The sequence below is a fragment of the Asterias rubens genome, chromosome 6, assembly GCF_902459465.1.
Source record: "Asterias rubens chromosome 6, eAstRub1.3, whole genome shotgun sequence".
NCBI lineage: Eukaryota > Metazoa > Echinodermata > Asteroidea > Forcipulatida > Asteriidae > Asterias > Asterias rubens.
The window spans coordinates 818,347-836,420 of record NC_047067.1 but is presented as its reverse complement, the minus strand read 5'-3'; the positions used below and the strand labels follow the sequence as shown (position 1 = coordinate 836,420).

Here is an 18,074-nt window from a genome sequence, read left to right as displayed (position 1 = left end):
AATGAAATTGAAATCGTTTAGTACACAATTTGCGTTTTTCTCCGAATTTGTTTTTTGTTTGTTTGTGAAAATATATCCGATGAAAACGTCTGTTGCTGCACGGCCGCCGTAACCGGAAGGGCAGACGGGGGAGCCTTGCCCCACACGTTTCTGATAAAATATACAGCGTGTGTTCCGAGTTCCGGTTGTGGCAGAGGCGGGACGAATCTGTGTGTTTTCAGGTTGTCATGATTGTGCAGTGTAACGCAATGAGCACGTAAATAAATGACTTCGAGAAGGTTCCGGTTTGATTTGCAGCATTGCCCCACAGGCACAGCACCTTGTAAATCATTACACATTGGAAATATTGTAAGCCCAAGTCTACTTGTATAATATAAAATAAATATAGGTCTAGACCTTTTTTGCCTACAATATAAGGCCTACAAACGGGTTGACTGTTTGGCAAGGGGCGTTTGCCCTTATTTTCCCGTAGGCCCTATCGGTAAGTCGCAGACTCTTTTCAATCGGATATATATTTTCCCCCAACAAATAACAATTGAAACTACAAAAATGCATAAACAAAATCAGAAAATGAAATTCCACGATAAATCTATAAACGGTTACTTACCACCAGGTAACTTTGTTCCAATATGCTGTCCAGAGAAACAGTGCCAGCCATATCCCAAATCTCCGTGTTTTCGTTTCCCGTGTTTTGCGCTCGCAATAATTACACTAACAACCAATAGGATTATGCCTTTCATTTTGGGGAAAATACTTACTAAGACTTTGATCTAAACCACATTTTAAAATGCGCAAGTTATCGTCAAATCACTTTGAAGATTTTAGGTTTAAATTACTTTTTTTATCAGTCTAAATCAGTCCAAATTAATATTAAAATGTAAATAATTTCAACGAGTACACCTCAACAATTTGTAGGAAACGCTTTACTTCGAAAAATGCGGGCGCCTTTTGAACGCAGAGAGAGTTACATTTACAAACATCACGCGAACGCACAGTACAAATATTACGCGAACGCACAGCAGAGCTTCAAAACCATTGAATGAAGTTTTAACGCGTATTCAACGCGCACGAAACTGCCAGTTCCTTCCACTTATGAATGCTCCACGTGGTCTAGTGCGCGGTGTGGAGCAAACGCACATCCCATGCGCGCAGTGCTGCACACATTCGTCCTATTTTTTTTAAAACTGAGCCAAGACGTAGACTTGATTCAAGTCCCGTTCTGGTGCGAGAGGTCCCCAACCAAATCCACCTTCAAAAGGGTCCCGAATGGTCCCTGTCCACCGCGGCACAGGCTTGGTGTGTTTTCTGATGTTTATTAGGCTGATAATAAAAGGACTCTCACGCACGGGATTGGGCCTTGGATCAAGTCTAACCTCTTGACGTGGTGTCGGGATCACGTGTCAAATTTACAGGATACGAAAATAATTCTGTGATCAACAATAAATTTGTATCAATATTACAGATGAATTTTGATGCTGGTTTAACTTATTGTACGATGGACTCATGTTTCTGACTTAGACATGACGCATTTGCCTCCCGACGTTCGGCACAAACCATTCGAACATTTGAACTGAAAAAACAACAGCAAAACAAAAACCACGAATATCATTCCTAATGAGGTTGGCCTAGTCAATTATTTTCAATATACTTAAAGTGCCCTACACATTTTCATTCTACCCCAACAGTCGACCAGCCTCTAAGTAGTCAACGCACCATATCAGCATGGACAGGTTGCCCTGCCAGCAATGACATAACTTACTACTACGACCTCCGGCTGTTCAGCTTTTGTAGGCTACACATTTCCATTCTACCCCCAAAAAGTCAACTACCCTCTACCGTAGTCAACGCACCATCTCAGCTTGAACCCTAAAACAGGTTGCCCTGCCAGAAATTACAGAACTTACTACTAAGGTCTGCAGCTGGCTCTAGGTAGCTATTTCAGCTTTAATACAGTGTATAAATAGCACACCACATGTGACAAAATAGTCGACCAATCACGTTGCAAACCACCATCCCAGTTTAACTTACTACATGTATATAAGCCGTAAGACACAAGACAGACATGTAAGAAAATGTGGAAATAAGAATACAGTTAATCAAAGTAATGACGGAGAACTAAAATCAATTCCATGTCCAATTTCATGTTTGTTTCAATGTTGTTGATCGAGAAGACTCAGTAGTTTTTATTTTATCCAATTGTGTGAAATCAAGTAAGATTTTTTTTAAAGGCAGTGGACTATATTGGTAAATTTAGAATTTGAGGTTTCGAAATCAACCATCTGAACGCACACAACTTCTTGTGACAAGAGTGTTATTCTTTCATTACTATCTCGCAACTTCGACGACCAATTGAGCTCAAATTTTCACATATTCACACATTTATGCATATGTTGAGAAACACCAAGAGAGAAGACTGGTCTTTGACAATTACCAATAGTGATCCAGTGTCTTAAATCAGCCGTCTCAATGCGGAGTGGTACTCCAAGAGGGCGGGCTTCACGCAGAAGTAAGGGAATAACTGTTTGTTTAAAAAAGATTCTTTTGTTAATTGTATTTTCATATTACACAGATCAAAAAATCTAGTCACTAGTGTGTTCTTCACTTCCCTAGCGATCGACACGAGTCCTGCTTTCTAATTTAAATTCAAGTCCTGCTTTCAAACATCTACTTAAGCATACAAAGCTGCTAAGCCATAACAAAACAAAAATCACAAGAATTGATAATTACCCCCAAAATACCATGTTCATGTGTACAATATGTAATTGATACCCTGCTCATTTCTGCTTAGCACACATTTTTTAAGCAACTTTAGTTTGTGCTTCAGCAGGGCTTTCTTAAGCACAAAACTAGCTAAGCACAACAAAATTATTCTTACCAGAAAACGGTTACCAGCTAAAACACCGTTTCTAGTGAAGTATCTTTAACTGGTAGTAGTGGTACCCTGCACATTTGTGCTTAGCAGAAAAGTTTTACCAATAATTTCTGCCCAAGTAGCTCTACATAATTGGGCCCAGAATCATAAGATGAACACTGAGCTCAGAATTGTAAACTAGTGTTACGTAAAAACTCAAAGAGGGGAACATGAAAGAATAAACCTTCACAATCAATACAACCACACCGAGGCTGGAAAGGAAATAGTCTGGTTCACTTCTGATCTATGAATATTAGCATCCATTACTGTTATTGGATACAAGGAACGTGACCAAGAGGGCGGCAGCATGATAAATGATCAACAGGTAGTCTGAAATTACTGTCAAGAAATCGATCAAAAGGCTTGCATGCTATCAACAACATTTACTTTGAATCTTTTTGAATCTTTTAGAATCTGTTAAAATGTTGGTTGAATGATGCCTGTGTCTTTATTGCACATGTTGAATGCATGCACTTTCTTCTGATATCCACAATGTGGGGGAAGAATTCACGTCACATTTTCACACATTATACAACTCAGCACCAGCACAGACACACTTGTGCTTTTCAGTATTTTCACTCAGGAAGACAAATAGTCCACAGTAGCTACACAAAAACGTTTTGCCATGGGAATGAATCTGTTTCATATGAAAGGCTAGATTTTGTAGTCTCCAGAAGTGTTTGCTGCAGATCCCACAAGTGTGGCTCTTTTTTATCTTCTTAACATGCGTCTTGATGCGGTAGTTGAACTGCCATTTTATTTTGCATCGTTTGTCACTGTAACGGCCCATAAGTGATTTAGAAGTTTTTCTAGACACTTCCACAAATTGATGTTTCTCTTGGCGATGTGATTTCAACTTATCTACATAACTGTCACATTCTTTGCAATACCACAGGACTGTGGCACAATCTCCCACCTTCATTGTCTGTAGTACTGTCCCACTCTTCTTCTGTACTGAGTTCATAGTCTTACAGTTCTTGTGTTTTGTTGAGACATGTTGAATGACATGACGTTCTGCTCCGAAGTGTTGCTTGCAAATATTGCACTCATACACCTTTTGCTTTGGTCTTACTAGGGGCGAGTCTGGGTTTGTGTGAGACTCGGTGTGTCTCCGTAACTTCTCAATTGAGCTATAAATCCTTCTGCAGTTCTGACAGACTTGATGATTCTGAAGTTTATGTTCCTTCAACCCGGATACGTAGCTACCACATTCTTCACAATGCCGCAGCAAAGTGGAACACTCTTTAGACATGGATCTGTGGACGTGTCTCTGATGTTTTGTCGTGAAATGATGTGTGACAAGGAAACGCGTCCTGAAAACCTCTCTACAAATCTTACATTCGAACATCGTCTGCTTAGACCTGATTGGTTAAAGACATTTTAAAAATTGGATTTACAGACTAAGTCCAACTTTAAAATTTCTCCACACCTCACAAAGGAAAAACCTTTAAAAAAAACCATCAAATTTAAACTCAAAAATTTACATTTGATAGACCGATAGTAGACAGTCCAAACGGTTGTATTCTAGAGGATTTGATGGAAAAAATAATGTTGAGGAACAAAGTTGGGCATACATGTACATGATAGTTAGTTAGAATGAACCTTTAGATCTATGTACTAACTAAAGAATTGTGTGATCTTTCGTGTCCCATTAATGTCAAAGAATACATGGTGTCACCACAGAGCTAGGCGATCAAGATAACCAACAAAACCTGTATACATGTATATCTTCTTTCAGTGAGCAAAGACACAGGATTTTAATATTATTACTGTATAGCTAAACGATGAGTACAATTCATCATCAAGTAATTTTGTAGTGTACGAAAGGCTAGAATAGAATGAATAGGAATGAAACTAAGAGATTAATTAATTGATCAGTACATGGAGGAAGGGTCAGTGTGACATGGTCAGTGGACTCGTCCTTAGTAAATTAAAAAAGCACAACAATTCTAAACGTCCCAGACAGCTAGTCTAGACAATGGGCAGTGGTATATGGGGTGGTCATTGGAATGATATGATGGTGGGGCACCTGAACCCATTTTGCTAAAGCTTGTAAGCACAGAAATGTATTGCTTAACATGTACAGGTTACCAGCCGGAATTACATCAAGTTTACATTCTTGTGACAGGTGCCCTGCTTATTTCTTGATAAGAAAAGAAATTTGTCAAGCGATATTTTCTGCTGGACAGCTTCATGAAATTGGGCCCTGGTCTTCATTTCAGAAACCTGAAAGGCACAGAAAAATCTTGCTTAGCAGAAACAAGTTACCACATGACGTTCCGTAAAGTTTACAGTGTTGTGACTGGTACCCCACTCATTTGAAGCTGAGCAAAGAAATTTGCTAAGCAGTATTTTCTGCTAAACAGCTTTATGAAATTGGGCTTTAAGACTGAGGGGAGTTTGATGTGAGACAAAGCGGGATGTGAACCAACAACCTCCGGAGAAACGTGCCGGTGGTCTACAAACTGAGCTATCTAGCCCTATGTTGGCTGTCTCCCTATTTTGACAATATATCTTAGTTTATAGCTTACACAAATAAGTAAGTGTTGATTTTAAGGCACTCACTTCGTCACTGTCTTCCCATCTGTTTCTGTCTTCTCCGCTGTCATGGTTTCCTCTTTCTCTTTTTCTAACTCCTCTTCTGTCTTATCTCTGTCTGAAGATGACACATGTTTATGCTGGAGAACCTAGTAATTCACACAGTAATTTTATGTAAATTTCATTTCATATTAAGGGAATCAATGTGTGGTGAAAAGGTTTTCAACTAGTGGTGTAAACCCGCTCCAAGGCCTGGACTTGATAATTTTACCGAGACGAAGTCTAGGTAAATTATCAAGTACCAGGGGTCGATTTCACAAAGAGTTAGGACTGGTCCCAACTTAGGACTAGTCTTAGGAGATATGAAACACGTACGGCTAGTCCTTAGTTAGGACGAGTAACTCATCCTAACTAGATATAAGACTTCATAAATACCTTTTCGGTCAAAAAACATCAACACTTCTTGGTCAAGGTAAAATAAATGCAAACATTATAATTTTCCAATGATTTCTTTCAACACAACACCCCTCCAGCTATGAAATGGTAAGGCCCTCGGGTAAACAACTCCTTATAAGGAGATGATGTGCGCATCACGCGTATCGCGTGATGTGGCACAACTGTTTCAGCTGTTGCTTTTGACCAATAGGAATGAAGAAACTGTCTTAACAGCGCTGGTGCAAGCTCGCGTGTCACGCCCATGTTATAACACTGTTTACTGGTGTTATATCATCCGTTCAAACAACCCCCCCCTCGTGATGGATAAACTGTCTTAGGTATTTATGAATGGTTTATTAAAACAATATGAATTGCAGCTTAATGTTAAATTGCTCATTGGTTACCCAGGATACCAGCTACAAATTGTACACATGACACTTTTTCTGGTAACCTTAGTGTAGAAAGCATAATGTTGTTGTGCTTAGCTACTTTTTGTGCTTAAGCAGATCTGTGACACTGGGCCTTGTGCTTTAAGCAGATCTGTGAAACTGGGCCTTGGTCAGAACACTTGTGTCCTTGGGCAAGATGCTTCACTTTACTATGGGTATAACTTGGCACCTGCGAGGGTAAATTTGACATTGTGTTTGCAAAAGCCTTTATGGCTGGGCTGTTTACTCCTAAGAACCAAGAAAGATTCCAGGAATGTTATTGGCTCAATGATTAGGGTAATAATGTGAAGCACATTGATAGGCCTACTAGTTATAATTATTAATATTATTATTGCTACTCACGGGTCTTGAATCCTGTCTTGTTTTTCTGCTGCACCGTGGCTTATAAACCTCAAGATCTGAATCTTTAGGGTCATCACATACTGAAACAACATCAGAATCATCATGGTCATCGTCGACTAAAACAACATCAGAATCATCATGGTGAATGTCGACTAACACAACATCAGAATCTGTGTCACTTTCATCATCATCTTCACTGTCTTTATCTTCATTATCAACGACCCAATCTTCATCATTTTTATCTTCATCTTCACCCAAATCCTCTTTGGAATCCCCATCTTCTTCATCTTCACTGGAATCATCTTCATTGACGTCTTCAATATCATCTTCATCGTCTTCTTGCTCCTTCTCCATATCTGCATTGTCTCTGCTGGTGACTTCCTCTAAAGTCGTCTTGTTAAAATTTTGCCTGAAAAACAATAACGATGTATTAGACTCAGAGATATAATCTTCATACATGTAAACACAAAATTCTCAATTCTGAGACCAAAATCAAAATCTGATGCATTAAAACATTGGGAGACCATCTAGTTAAATCCTTTGTTTTTGTCCAAAACGTGTTCATGCTCAGAACTACATAAACAGTGGAGATTTACCTTGCATGTTTGCTTACACCTATTGTTTAAAAGTAACATGTTTTCTCTTCTCATTTTGCAAGAAGTAAAGAGACACTACACTACAAAACTTGTAAACAGTCCTCAGTTCAAAAGAATAAACAGACCCTTGCTATTTGACTTTGAAGGATTGGCGATGGTAAGATTGAAGAATAATTTGTTGGGACAGATAAACTAAAGAAAAGGGTGTGTCCGCTGGTCATTTTTAAAAGTTCCATTATAGGTATTACTTTTTTTTCAGTGAGTTAAAGATGTTGACAGCTTAAATGTTACTGCTTACCAATCATTTGAGTTGTTAAGTTGCTCCTCTAACCTGAAAAAAAAAAATCAAAAGGGTAACATTAATTCGACGAAAAGCAAAAAACACTTCTCAAACTCCAATGTGGAGCGTCGCTGAAGTACATGGCAAAATAACGGATCACGTTTGACTAGTATTCCTACAATCAAATAAAAGGGATCTGTGAGTCTGCTTGATCAACATACATGTAAATATTCACAAGAAAAAGAAAAAGTCGAACACACAAACCTTTATAGAGTGTTACAGTTTTTCATTTTTTTAAGGCACTAAACCAAGATGAAATCAGCTGATTATCTAAAAAAGTTGGATGCCTGTTGTTTTGAAAAACCTTATGATACAGGACTTATATATAGCATTACGGGTCCATCGCCAATGTGTTTCAATTGATTTTTCAAGCCGAGGACCCAATTAAATAAAGCAGCTTAAGCAGAAAAAATAAACCAAGCACAAACAAACAACATTTGCTAACCAGAATATGGTTACCATCTCACATACCATCTGTGAACGGTAAACTGCTTATATTTGGTTGGCTGAAAACTTTTGAGCAATACTGTCTGCTTAAGCAGTTCTATAAAATAAGGCTCTAACAGCCCTTACTTTTTTTCTCAAGAGATTCAAACTTACCGATCCATCAGACAAGAGCCGAACAACTCGTCTACTTTCCAGTCTGGATTCTTTTGGAGGTAGCAGTCAAAATACGGGAGGCTCACGACCCTGTCTCTTAGAGTCTCCCATCTCTCTGCCTCGTGGGGAAACATTGTTTGAAGCTCTGTCTTCTTTGTCTTCTCATCTCTGTCATTTTTCTTTTGAGACGTAAATTTATCCCTGTAGCCAAGATCCTCCTCAAGACTGTGGCAGGAAAAGAAGCTATTAATTCACCATCAGGGTTGAATTTAACAGTGGACGGCAAGTCCAAGTCCAGTGTTTTCAACATCGGAGCCAGTATATTTATGACAGGGCAAGTCTGACGGTCTTGTGTGATTCAATAATGATACCTCATCTCATCTTTATTTTTTACAAATTATGCTCAAATGTTGATTTTGAGTCGGATAAATATCTTTAAGTTCTGTACAGTACCTATAAGTACTGTTAAATTGGACACTGTGAAGATTTGTTTTTCTTTATATTTCTTCGAATGTCCTTGCTGCAATGTTTTTTCAGACTTTGGAGTTGGACAATCATATCAACTTTAATTGAATCTAGCTAAATTGCAAAAAAAAAATTGCAAGAATGTTTTGCCCCAAATTTTGATTCCAAAATAAAATGAAACTTTGATGCAAGTACTGTAAGACGAAGTACAGTATGGCCATTTTTTAAATAACGTCTTTGCTTTGAACTCCATCCAACTGTTTGAAGCCCATTAAGGAAACAAATGCTTTCTAAATAACGGACGAAGCCCAATGCCAAGCCAAAGCTCAAGCTGTGGTTTTGAAAAACGACCTATGAAACCAAACAATGGTCACACCATCTGCAAAGTATCCCAATGGAAACGTCACACCAACATTTTGTAGAGAAGAAATTTCAGCTTCAGACATAAGTAAAACCTGCATTCAGGCAGGGACAGAAAAACCCAAACCACATGCAAGACCTGGAATCAAACAGGGGCCAAGTGGAAGGCAGGGACAGAAACTGGTGTTCAGGTTGGTGTAGTGGTGTCTTTCCTCGCCTTCCACCTCTTGGACACTGGTTCAGATCCCACTGGGTGCAATATATGTGGATTGGGTATACAGTCCACTACTTGGACTGCGTAGGTTTTCCCTTTTATAAATCTCTGTAGCTTTCCCCCCACAACAAAAACTGAAATTTCTTTGTCTTCTCTTTGCTCGTTTGGCTCTAATAAGAGCATTGAGATCCAGACTTTTCATTCTGTAGAATCATGGCTTCATAAAACTGGGTGCGGAACCTTACCTTTCTAGCAGGTGTCTCGCAAAGTCTTCATCGTCCTTCAGTGATATAGACTCATCCCAAATAATCTTCTTGGTGTACTTCTCAAGTTCGGAATGGCTAAGCATCTCGCTTCGGAGTTTCCATTGTCCGTTTTCGCCAAGACAGAAGTTTCTGATCTTCGTCTTACCCGATTTCGCATCTGAATTCCTACCTGCAGTGGTGGAATGAAAAATGAACAAAAAATTTGTAGTTTGTATGGTGTTCCAAAGACGTCAGGTCACGTCGCCGTCGTCTCCGAACTCTTGAGGGGGCTGTTTCACTATCCTGCACAGAGCCTTATCCTGCACAGAGCCTATCCTGCACAGAGCCGTCACAATCTTTAAAGATGTGTAAGGGGGCCGAGGGCACTACAATATTTAGTTGGACGCAGATTTGAATTTAACTCTTGCGGGCGCAGCAGTATCATCTTACTCAGATTATAATTATAATGCTGGATATAGGGGCCCTTACATCTTTAAAGATTGGTTTGTGCAGGATAGTGAAACAGCGCCCTCAAGAGTCAAGAGGCGACAGCGACGGCGACGCAACCTGTTGTCTTTGTTTGGAACACCATAAGTTCCTTTAGGCTGGCATGGTTTTGTAATTGTGTCATAAAACTAAAAAAATTAATATTTTGGGGAATCTATCTACTGGTGCAAGTTTAAATGGCCTTACTTTTCTTCATCAGTCTAGGGAAACTAGGGCTTGTTTACTACTATACTGTGTATACAGTTACTACAGCAGGACAGGTATGAAACTTAAATAGTATATATTAGTAGGGACCGCAACATAGACTGACTGCGCATGCGCACCACCGAAAATCGGGCTTTGCTTTTCACACACGATCTTCCGTGTTTCGGATACCGCTAATCGATTCGACTGTTTCACTTGCATGATGGGATAGTTTCACTTGACAGCTGACTCTATTGCTTACAATACATATAGCGCTAGATTTAAAAACAAAAATCTTCGAATTCGACCGTATTTTGGCCGTTTTTTCGCCGGATTTCAGAGGTGAGTAACTTAAAACTGAATTTTTCGGTAGAAGGGTAGGGGGAGGCTCAAATACGATGCTGGAAATGGAAAGATTGGCACAGAAATAACCTAGAAACTTGTTAGACTGAGTGAAAATTTACAGCGCTAAGATGCGATTTTTATTTTTGTAAAGGGTCTTTCAATATTCAGAACGGTATTGACCGATTTTGGGGGCCTTAAATTTGACAACATCTGACATGATTTTTTAAAGGTTGCCTGCATTTTAGTTTGATAAACAAACAATGGGTTTCAGGGTGTGCAAACTTTCCTTTGTTGTTTTAAGTTACTGTTAATTAGTTAATTAAAATAATTTTGCATTAACATGTTTTTTTTTGTTTTTTGTTTTATTTTTATAATTCTGGGGTTAATCATGGAAATACATTTTGATTTTGGTTGAAAAACCTTGGTCAAATGTACTTTCCATGCATTAACTGCGTTTTCTGGCCTGCGCCGAGGGAGGGGAACCTATGCCCAAATTTGTTGTAGTCCTTAGTTGTAAAAAATGCCAATATTGGTACTATTTACCTAGCTATTTACAGTTTCTCATGTCAATGGACAATACATTATTTTTAGGGACAGCAACATAGGCTGCGCATGCGCGGCACCGAAAATCAGACTTAGTTTATTTCTTAGTTTTTCACAAGCGATCTTCCATGTTCGTGAATCAATTCGACTGTTTCACCATGATGGGTAGCTTCACCTGACAGCATGACCGTTTTTCTTCCATTTTATTTTCAACGGATTTTCAGGTGAGTAACTCAAAACTGAATTTTCAGGAAGAAGGGTAGGTGGAGGCTTAGATACGATGCTTGAAATTGAAAGATTAGCACCTAAATAACTTAGAAACTTTTTAGACTAAGTGGAAATTTACAGCGCTAAAATGGGATTTTCATTTTTGTAAAGGGTTCTTCAGAATGGCATTGACTGATTTTTTGGGGGGCCATAAATTTAACAATGTCGTCAGGACATAATTTGATAAAGGTCGTCTTTTCTAAACAAATAATGGGTTTCAGGGTGTGTAAAACTTTCCTTTTGTTGTTATAAATAACTGTTAATAAGTTACTTAAAATAATTTTTATTTTAACATGTTTTTTTTGTTTTTTTTATAATTTTGTAGTTAATCATTGGTTCGATTTTGGTTGCAATATTCTTTGTGATTGTCTTACTTTTAATTACTGTTCTTTTGAATGCTAACTAGTTATTTTCACTTTCAGGTTGTTATGGGGGTTTCAGTAGAAACTTGGCGCCAGCGGATTGGATGCTTCCGTCAGCGGCCTTCATTTTCATCTAAGGCTACCGGAGAAGTTAATTCTTCAACATCGTCTCCGGTGTTTGGCATGGGCAGTTCCACCTTCTGTGTCATCCTGTTCTCGGTGCTTGTTGGTAACGTTCTGCTTCCATACTTGTATGTTGAGGATATTGCAGCATGTGGTGATGTTGAAACCAATCCTGGCCCTGGAACACCCCTACTCTCCGAGGACCTACTGACTTCACTGAAAAATGGGACGTGTACAACATCAGCTGCTGACCTTGGACATGGCTTGAAGAATAAACATATCATGCAACTATTCTCAAAGAAAGATGAAAGAGATGGTACACATTGGCCTAGTGTTTTTGACTGGATGAAAGTGCTGTATCCGTCTTGGTCACAGGATGACAAGAAGGGCCAAAGACAACTCCGAGACAGCTGGACCAAGCTAAAGCAAGCCTACACAAAGAAAAACAAAAACAAAGGCAAAAGTGGCTTCGAAGAAGAGATGGAAATTTGGAAGGAGACGGACTATCTTCTACCAAGTTCTACAAAACCACCTAAAGCTTCAACATCCAGTACCCCACAATCAACATCCAGTACTCCACAATCTCTGTTTGAGGTCAGCGTCGACAAAGCAGAAATTGATAAGCTACGGAAAGCAAATGAAACTCTCACTAAAAAAAACGTAGACTTGCAACAACAGGTAGAAGATTTATTGCAGCGACCCTCACCCCATACTCAGAAATTAATGAAACGAAGAGAGCATGATCACTGGTTCAAAATTCATTCTGAACGAGAACATTCCAAGTGTTTAGAAAAAGAAAAGGCCAAGTTAGAGAATCGACTAGAGAAAACTAAAAGACGGAACCGCAACTTGACTTCAGAATTTGAATCCAAGGCTAAGGTAGCAAAGACAAAGACGAAAGGGGACCTTGACTGGCATGAGTCATATACTGTAGAACTAGAGGATGACAATGCTAAGCTACGTGAAAAAGTTGTAATTCTTCAGGAAAAGGTAGATCAATTGATGGGACGAGTTGACGAACTCACAGGAGAGCTGATTGAATCTAAAGACCGGCTAATCAGTTTCTATGACTCTGAGAAACGTTGCTTTCTTCCACTTATACATAAGTGTGTTTGGAATTTAATTTCCAAACATGTTTCTTTTGCAAACGTCAGTGATGTTATAGCGTCTGTATTAAATATGTGCGGCCTCAAGTATGATAGGCTTCCGAGCGAGTCGACAATTCGCAACATGAATAAAGATCGAACACTCATTTCACAAATTCAGGTCGCATCCATTGCTAACAAGACTACCAATAAAGACACAACAATTCAAACTGATGAGACTCCGAAGAACGCCGAAATCTTTATGACATATGCTATCACGGACCAGGACGGAGAAGCCTATTTGTTAGGCCTTAGACAAATGGCTTCCAAGTCGGCCCAACACACACTAGACACATTAAAAGAAACCTTAACAGACATAACAGATATTTGCCAGAAGGCCAAAGCAGGCAACAACATTGGACACAAAGTGCTCTGTCAGATCAGAAACACCATGTCCGACAGAGCAGCGACAGAATCTTTATTTAACAAAATGTTGCAAACATATAGGGAGGAATGCCTTGTGCTCTATAAAGAAAATTGGGAAAATTTCAGTGATGAAGCCAAAGCCAAACTAACAGAAATGCACAATTTTTTTTGCGGTCTTCATCTGTTGACTTCTATGGCAGATGCTGTTTCAGCATCATTTAAAACATTTGAAAGTAATTTTCTAGATGGCAAGAAAGTAGGTGCCACTGCTGAATTTGGCATACATGTTTTTAATACTGCAAGTGGATGCATAAGATTAGTGCAAAATGCATGCAAAGCCTTGTCTCGTGGTGGTGATGAAAAGAATGGCTGTCATCGGCACTGGAAGGTGTATAAACATGGTGTAAACTTGTCAAAGACATTCTTTCTGCCATTTCGTGGAAATCGTTTTAATGTTGTATTTATGTTTGGTGGCCGGGTATATTATCTGATTAATCACATTAAGGAGTTTTTGGGTACTGTTCATGGGACCACAAATGGTTTATTGAAAGCCCTATTAGCAGATGCCAAAGAACCATTGTATGTTGCAGGATGCAAGGTCTTGGGCATCGTTAATAAGGCCATCAGTGCTCCATTGTGGCGAGTAACTGAAAAGGATGGCCATATTTTAGATTTGTGCGAAATATACACAGGCCTGGTTCAATTTCTAGAAAAAGTGACACAAGACGCAGACAGACTTGCAGACTTCGCGTATGGTCGAATCAATTTTTTTGATGATGTATACATCGAAAAAGATGAAGTGTATGAGGCAGTGTTAAGTCCAGGGCCATATGATGAAATTGTTTTATCCATGCTACAGCACACATTGCTCACATTGCTACAATTATTTAAACGTGTATGTGTTAATTATTTACCAGGTGGGGAATTTGACATGATTAAAGATGATCAAGAAAAGAGACAGGCAACAATATCTGTGCCTCTTCATAACAAACTGCCAGAGCGTGTTTTTGGATATTTTGATTTTTTAACGAAAAAAAGACCAAATGCAAGTGCTGCTGCAAATGAGGCACAGGTAATGTACACCTTCAACAAAACAGGTGCATTTATAGATGGTAAGACAGAGGCGGAGCTGGAAGAATTGGTCAATCTTGTTAAATCACAAAGAAGTAAATCAAAATCTGTGGCAAAAGCCAGACAAGACAAAATCAATGAATACTGGAAATCCAAACAAGAGGCTTCAGCTAAAGCTATGGCTGAAAGTCGTCAGCGAGCTCTGAATAAAAAAGAAAATCTCACTAATGATATTGTCGACACAGGGCTATTCCAGACTAATGAGCAGGTTGATGAGTATCTAAATTCTCAGGATAGTGACAATAAGAAATTTGAAACTATCAAAAAACAAATTAGATTTCGAAGGGAAGTTTTAAACCAATATATGGACGGGGATAAAGGTTTTACTTTTACAACAACTACTCAGGGTTCAAAAAAGAGAGTAAACAAACCAATGGCTGATGTAAAATCTCATCTTGTTAAACTAATTAATGCTGCAAAGAGTGTTGCCGAGTCTGTTTCAGTTAAAAAAACACCAGACAACGATATCCTAACCATTCCTCTTTTAGTTGGTAAGACAGTAAAACATATATGGACCACAGAGGAGGGAGACCAAAGCTACATTGGAAAGGTGATTAGCCAAGTGCCAGGATTCCCTTCTTGGTTCAACATAAAATATAATGATGATCCAAAAGTGTATTCTCTGCGTTTAGTAGATGACTACAAGGACAAGTCATTGTCTATTTTGATATAATCAGCAGTACACAAACTATTGTCTACCTTGTAAATAGTGTGATTTATTTTGATAGGCAATTTCAAATAATACATCAATAACAAATGACAACAGTGGATGTTTATTTTCGGAATGCTGCTTTAATAGGAATACGTACAAAGTCAATGTTTACAAAAGAACATTTGTGACACTTTGTATAATTATCACATTGAACAAGCACCTTATTTACCAATGTTTCATGGCAATAGCTATCACCACCTCACCTATCCTCTTCAGACTGCAAGTATTCTTCTCCAGTGCACCCTGTCCCTGGCTATAGTCTTGGCTTCGTTCCAAGATTTCCATCCCAGTGTCTTTCTTTCTCCACTGTTCGTCGCCATTTTGCTTTTGGGCGCCCTACTTTACGCCTACCTTCTGGAAGCCATGTTAGTGCTGTCATGCAGTGGCAGTTATCGTCTATTCGTAGAACATGGCCGATCCATTTCCACCTCCTTTGTTTTACTTCTTCACTTATCTTTTTCAATTTGGTTTTCCTGAGTATGTCATCATTGGATATAACATAAGGTCATCTGATTTGCAGTATCCTTCTCAAACATTTGAATTGAAATGTGTCTAGTTTCTTGTTGTCGTGTTCATTGATGTTCCATGTCTCACAACCATACAGTAAGACTGACATGAAAAGAGACTGAAATAGTCTTAAGTTGATCCTCATAATAGCTAGAAGAAAAATGATTTAGTTTCATATTTAAAGTGTAAACATTTGATAGTACAACTACTAAACTTGGTGGTTTTCGGGCTTGTACTTTAAAAGTTATATGTCGTTCAATTTGTGTACTACTCTGTTTACTACTTTGTTTATTGTTATTTACCACTGTTTTTATGGCAATAAGCTATATCAGAAGAGGAGCAAGTTGGTTTAATATTGATAGTACAAACAGTTTGTAATACCACAACTAAACTTGGTGATTTTTAGATGTATACTTCAACATTTATATGCAATTCAATTTGTTTACTACTTTGTTTACTTGTTTCATTTAAAAATACACAATATTAAATGAGGTAAACAAATAAAACAAGTAGTATATCAAATATGGAGTGTCCTGAGTTTGTTATATTTGAGTCAATGAAATAAATAGGTGTTTACACAAAATCTATAAATTTAAAATCTCACTGGCATACCTTAAAATGGTCGTAAACTCACAACAAATAAACATCTTGGTCTTGTCGTTACCATGGCAACGACCATTTGCGCAAAAGATTACGTTAATATGTGATCATGATGAACAACTAATTAGCAGCCTGTATAAAAAAAATGGAGGTCTTTGGACTTATACTTTAGAAGTTAAATCAATTTGATTTTGTTTACTACTTTGTTTACTGTGTTTTTCCCAAAATAAACAAAAATAAATGAGGTAAACAAATTAAACAAGAAATATAACGAATATGGAGCATCCTATGTTTCTTATATTTGAGTCAATGAAATAAATAGGTGTTTACACAAAATCTATAAATTTAAAATCTCACTGGCATACCTTAAAATGGTCGTAAACTCATAACAAATAAACAATTTGGTCTTGTCGTTACCATGGCAACGACCATTTGGGCAAAAGATTACGTTAATATGTGATCATGATGACCAACTAATTAGTAGCCAGTATAACAAATATGGAGGTCTTATGACTTATAGTTTAGAAGTTATATCAATTTTATTTTGTTTACTACTTTGTTTACTATGAAAACTAGTTGTAAACAATCAAAATTAGGCTAAAACAAAACAGTTGAATGCATTGGGAAATGGCTACATAATTGCCATAATTCAAAAACATTCAAAAGGTCATAACTTCGCAACCAGGTAACCTATTGACCCCATTCAAAGGGATCTTTAATCAGAATCAATCACTCTTTCCAGAAAGGCAAGTTTGAAACAACAAAACATAATTCCCAAAATTCATGTGCAGTCCCTAATATTAGTACTATATAACTACAGTACAAGTTGTTTTAATTAAATTAAATTATTATTATTATATAAATTATTATAAAGCTGAGCTCGATGGACACATTTCTCACCATAGTTTGTCTGAGCTGATGCTGGCATTGTCCCGGGTCCCTGTGATGTTTGAGGCAAACCAGGCGTCGATGTTTCCATTATGCGGTTATTTGGGCCATTTGGGCCAACTTGTTACGCACGTCGTGGTTTTACGGAACCCCACACGTAAACACGGAACGGGTCTCTCCGCTCCGCTCCAGCACCCACCTGAACGATGATAAACAAAGCTGGCATTTATTTTCTAAATAACAGAACACAATATCAATCACAGAAGCAGAAGGTACACAAGTTATCATTTATCTACAGGACCATTTTGAGAAATTCTCATACTTACTTGACTTCACTTTTTATTAGTACTCGTGAAGCTTTTCAACCGATGTCCACACATGTGTGATGTGAAGATTGCTAAAGGTTCTGGGCAAACTGTTGGTGGCGCCCTTTGCATTGTAAACGTGGGGGAGCTCTGTAGACTTTACTCTAGTCCCAATCCCGTGCCGGCTCGCCAGAAAAATATCGTTTTGTGATCCTCTGCATTCCTCTGAACCGAATTGCCACGTGATTTTCAGAATAAGCAAACAGCAACTAAAATACCAGTAGACAAAAAATATGCAACAAATGGAAATTTGGTTGGTAATCTTGTTTTTATCAAGGAAGAAATTTTATGCTAAGCATGCAATTGTTGCTTAGCAGCTCTATGAACATGCACCCTGTTCCACAATAGCTACATTTTGACGATGGCTTGTTCGTTTGCTAGTTAGCTAATATGCTTAGGGACCTCTCACACGAGAACAGGACTCGAATCAAGTCTAGGGGCTCTGTTTATTTGAGTCTTGGTTCAAGTACTAAATAGGCATAGGGCCCTATCACTTTTTTTTCTTCAAACTTACAGCTTTAGCAAAGCAAACAAC

The 18,074-nt window shown here is 38.3% G+C and overlaps 1 protein-coding gene across 1 annotated transcript; it reads right to left on the bottom strand.

Annotated features, from left to right (window-relative positions):
• Positions 1-2,364: 2,364 nt before the first annotated feature.
• On the bottom strand, positions 2,365-17,585 carry LOC117291478 (zinc finger protein 652-B-like). Its single transcript, XM_033773210.1, has 8 exons — positions 17,501-17,585; positions 17,187-17,373; positions 9,496-9,685; positions 8,212-8,436; positions 7,570-7,602; positions 6,676-7,084; positions 5,477-5,598; positions 2,365-4,272 (listed from the first exon to the last, which is right to left on the bottom strand). Exons 2-8 carry the CDS (start codon positions 17,263-17,265, stop codon positions 3,432-3,434), a joined length of 1,899 nt encoding a protein of 632 aa, XP_033629101.1. The 5' UTR covers positions 17,266-17,373; positions 17,501-17,585; the 3' UTR covers positions 2,365-3,431.
• Between the last annotated feature and the right edge of the window lie 489 nt (positions 17,586-18,074).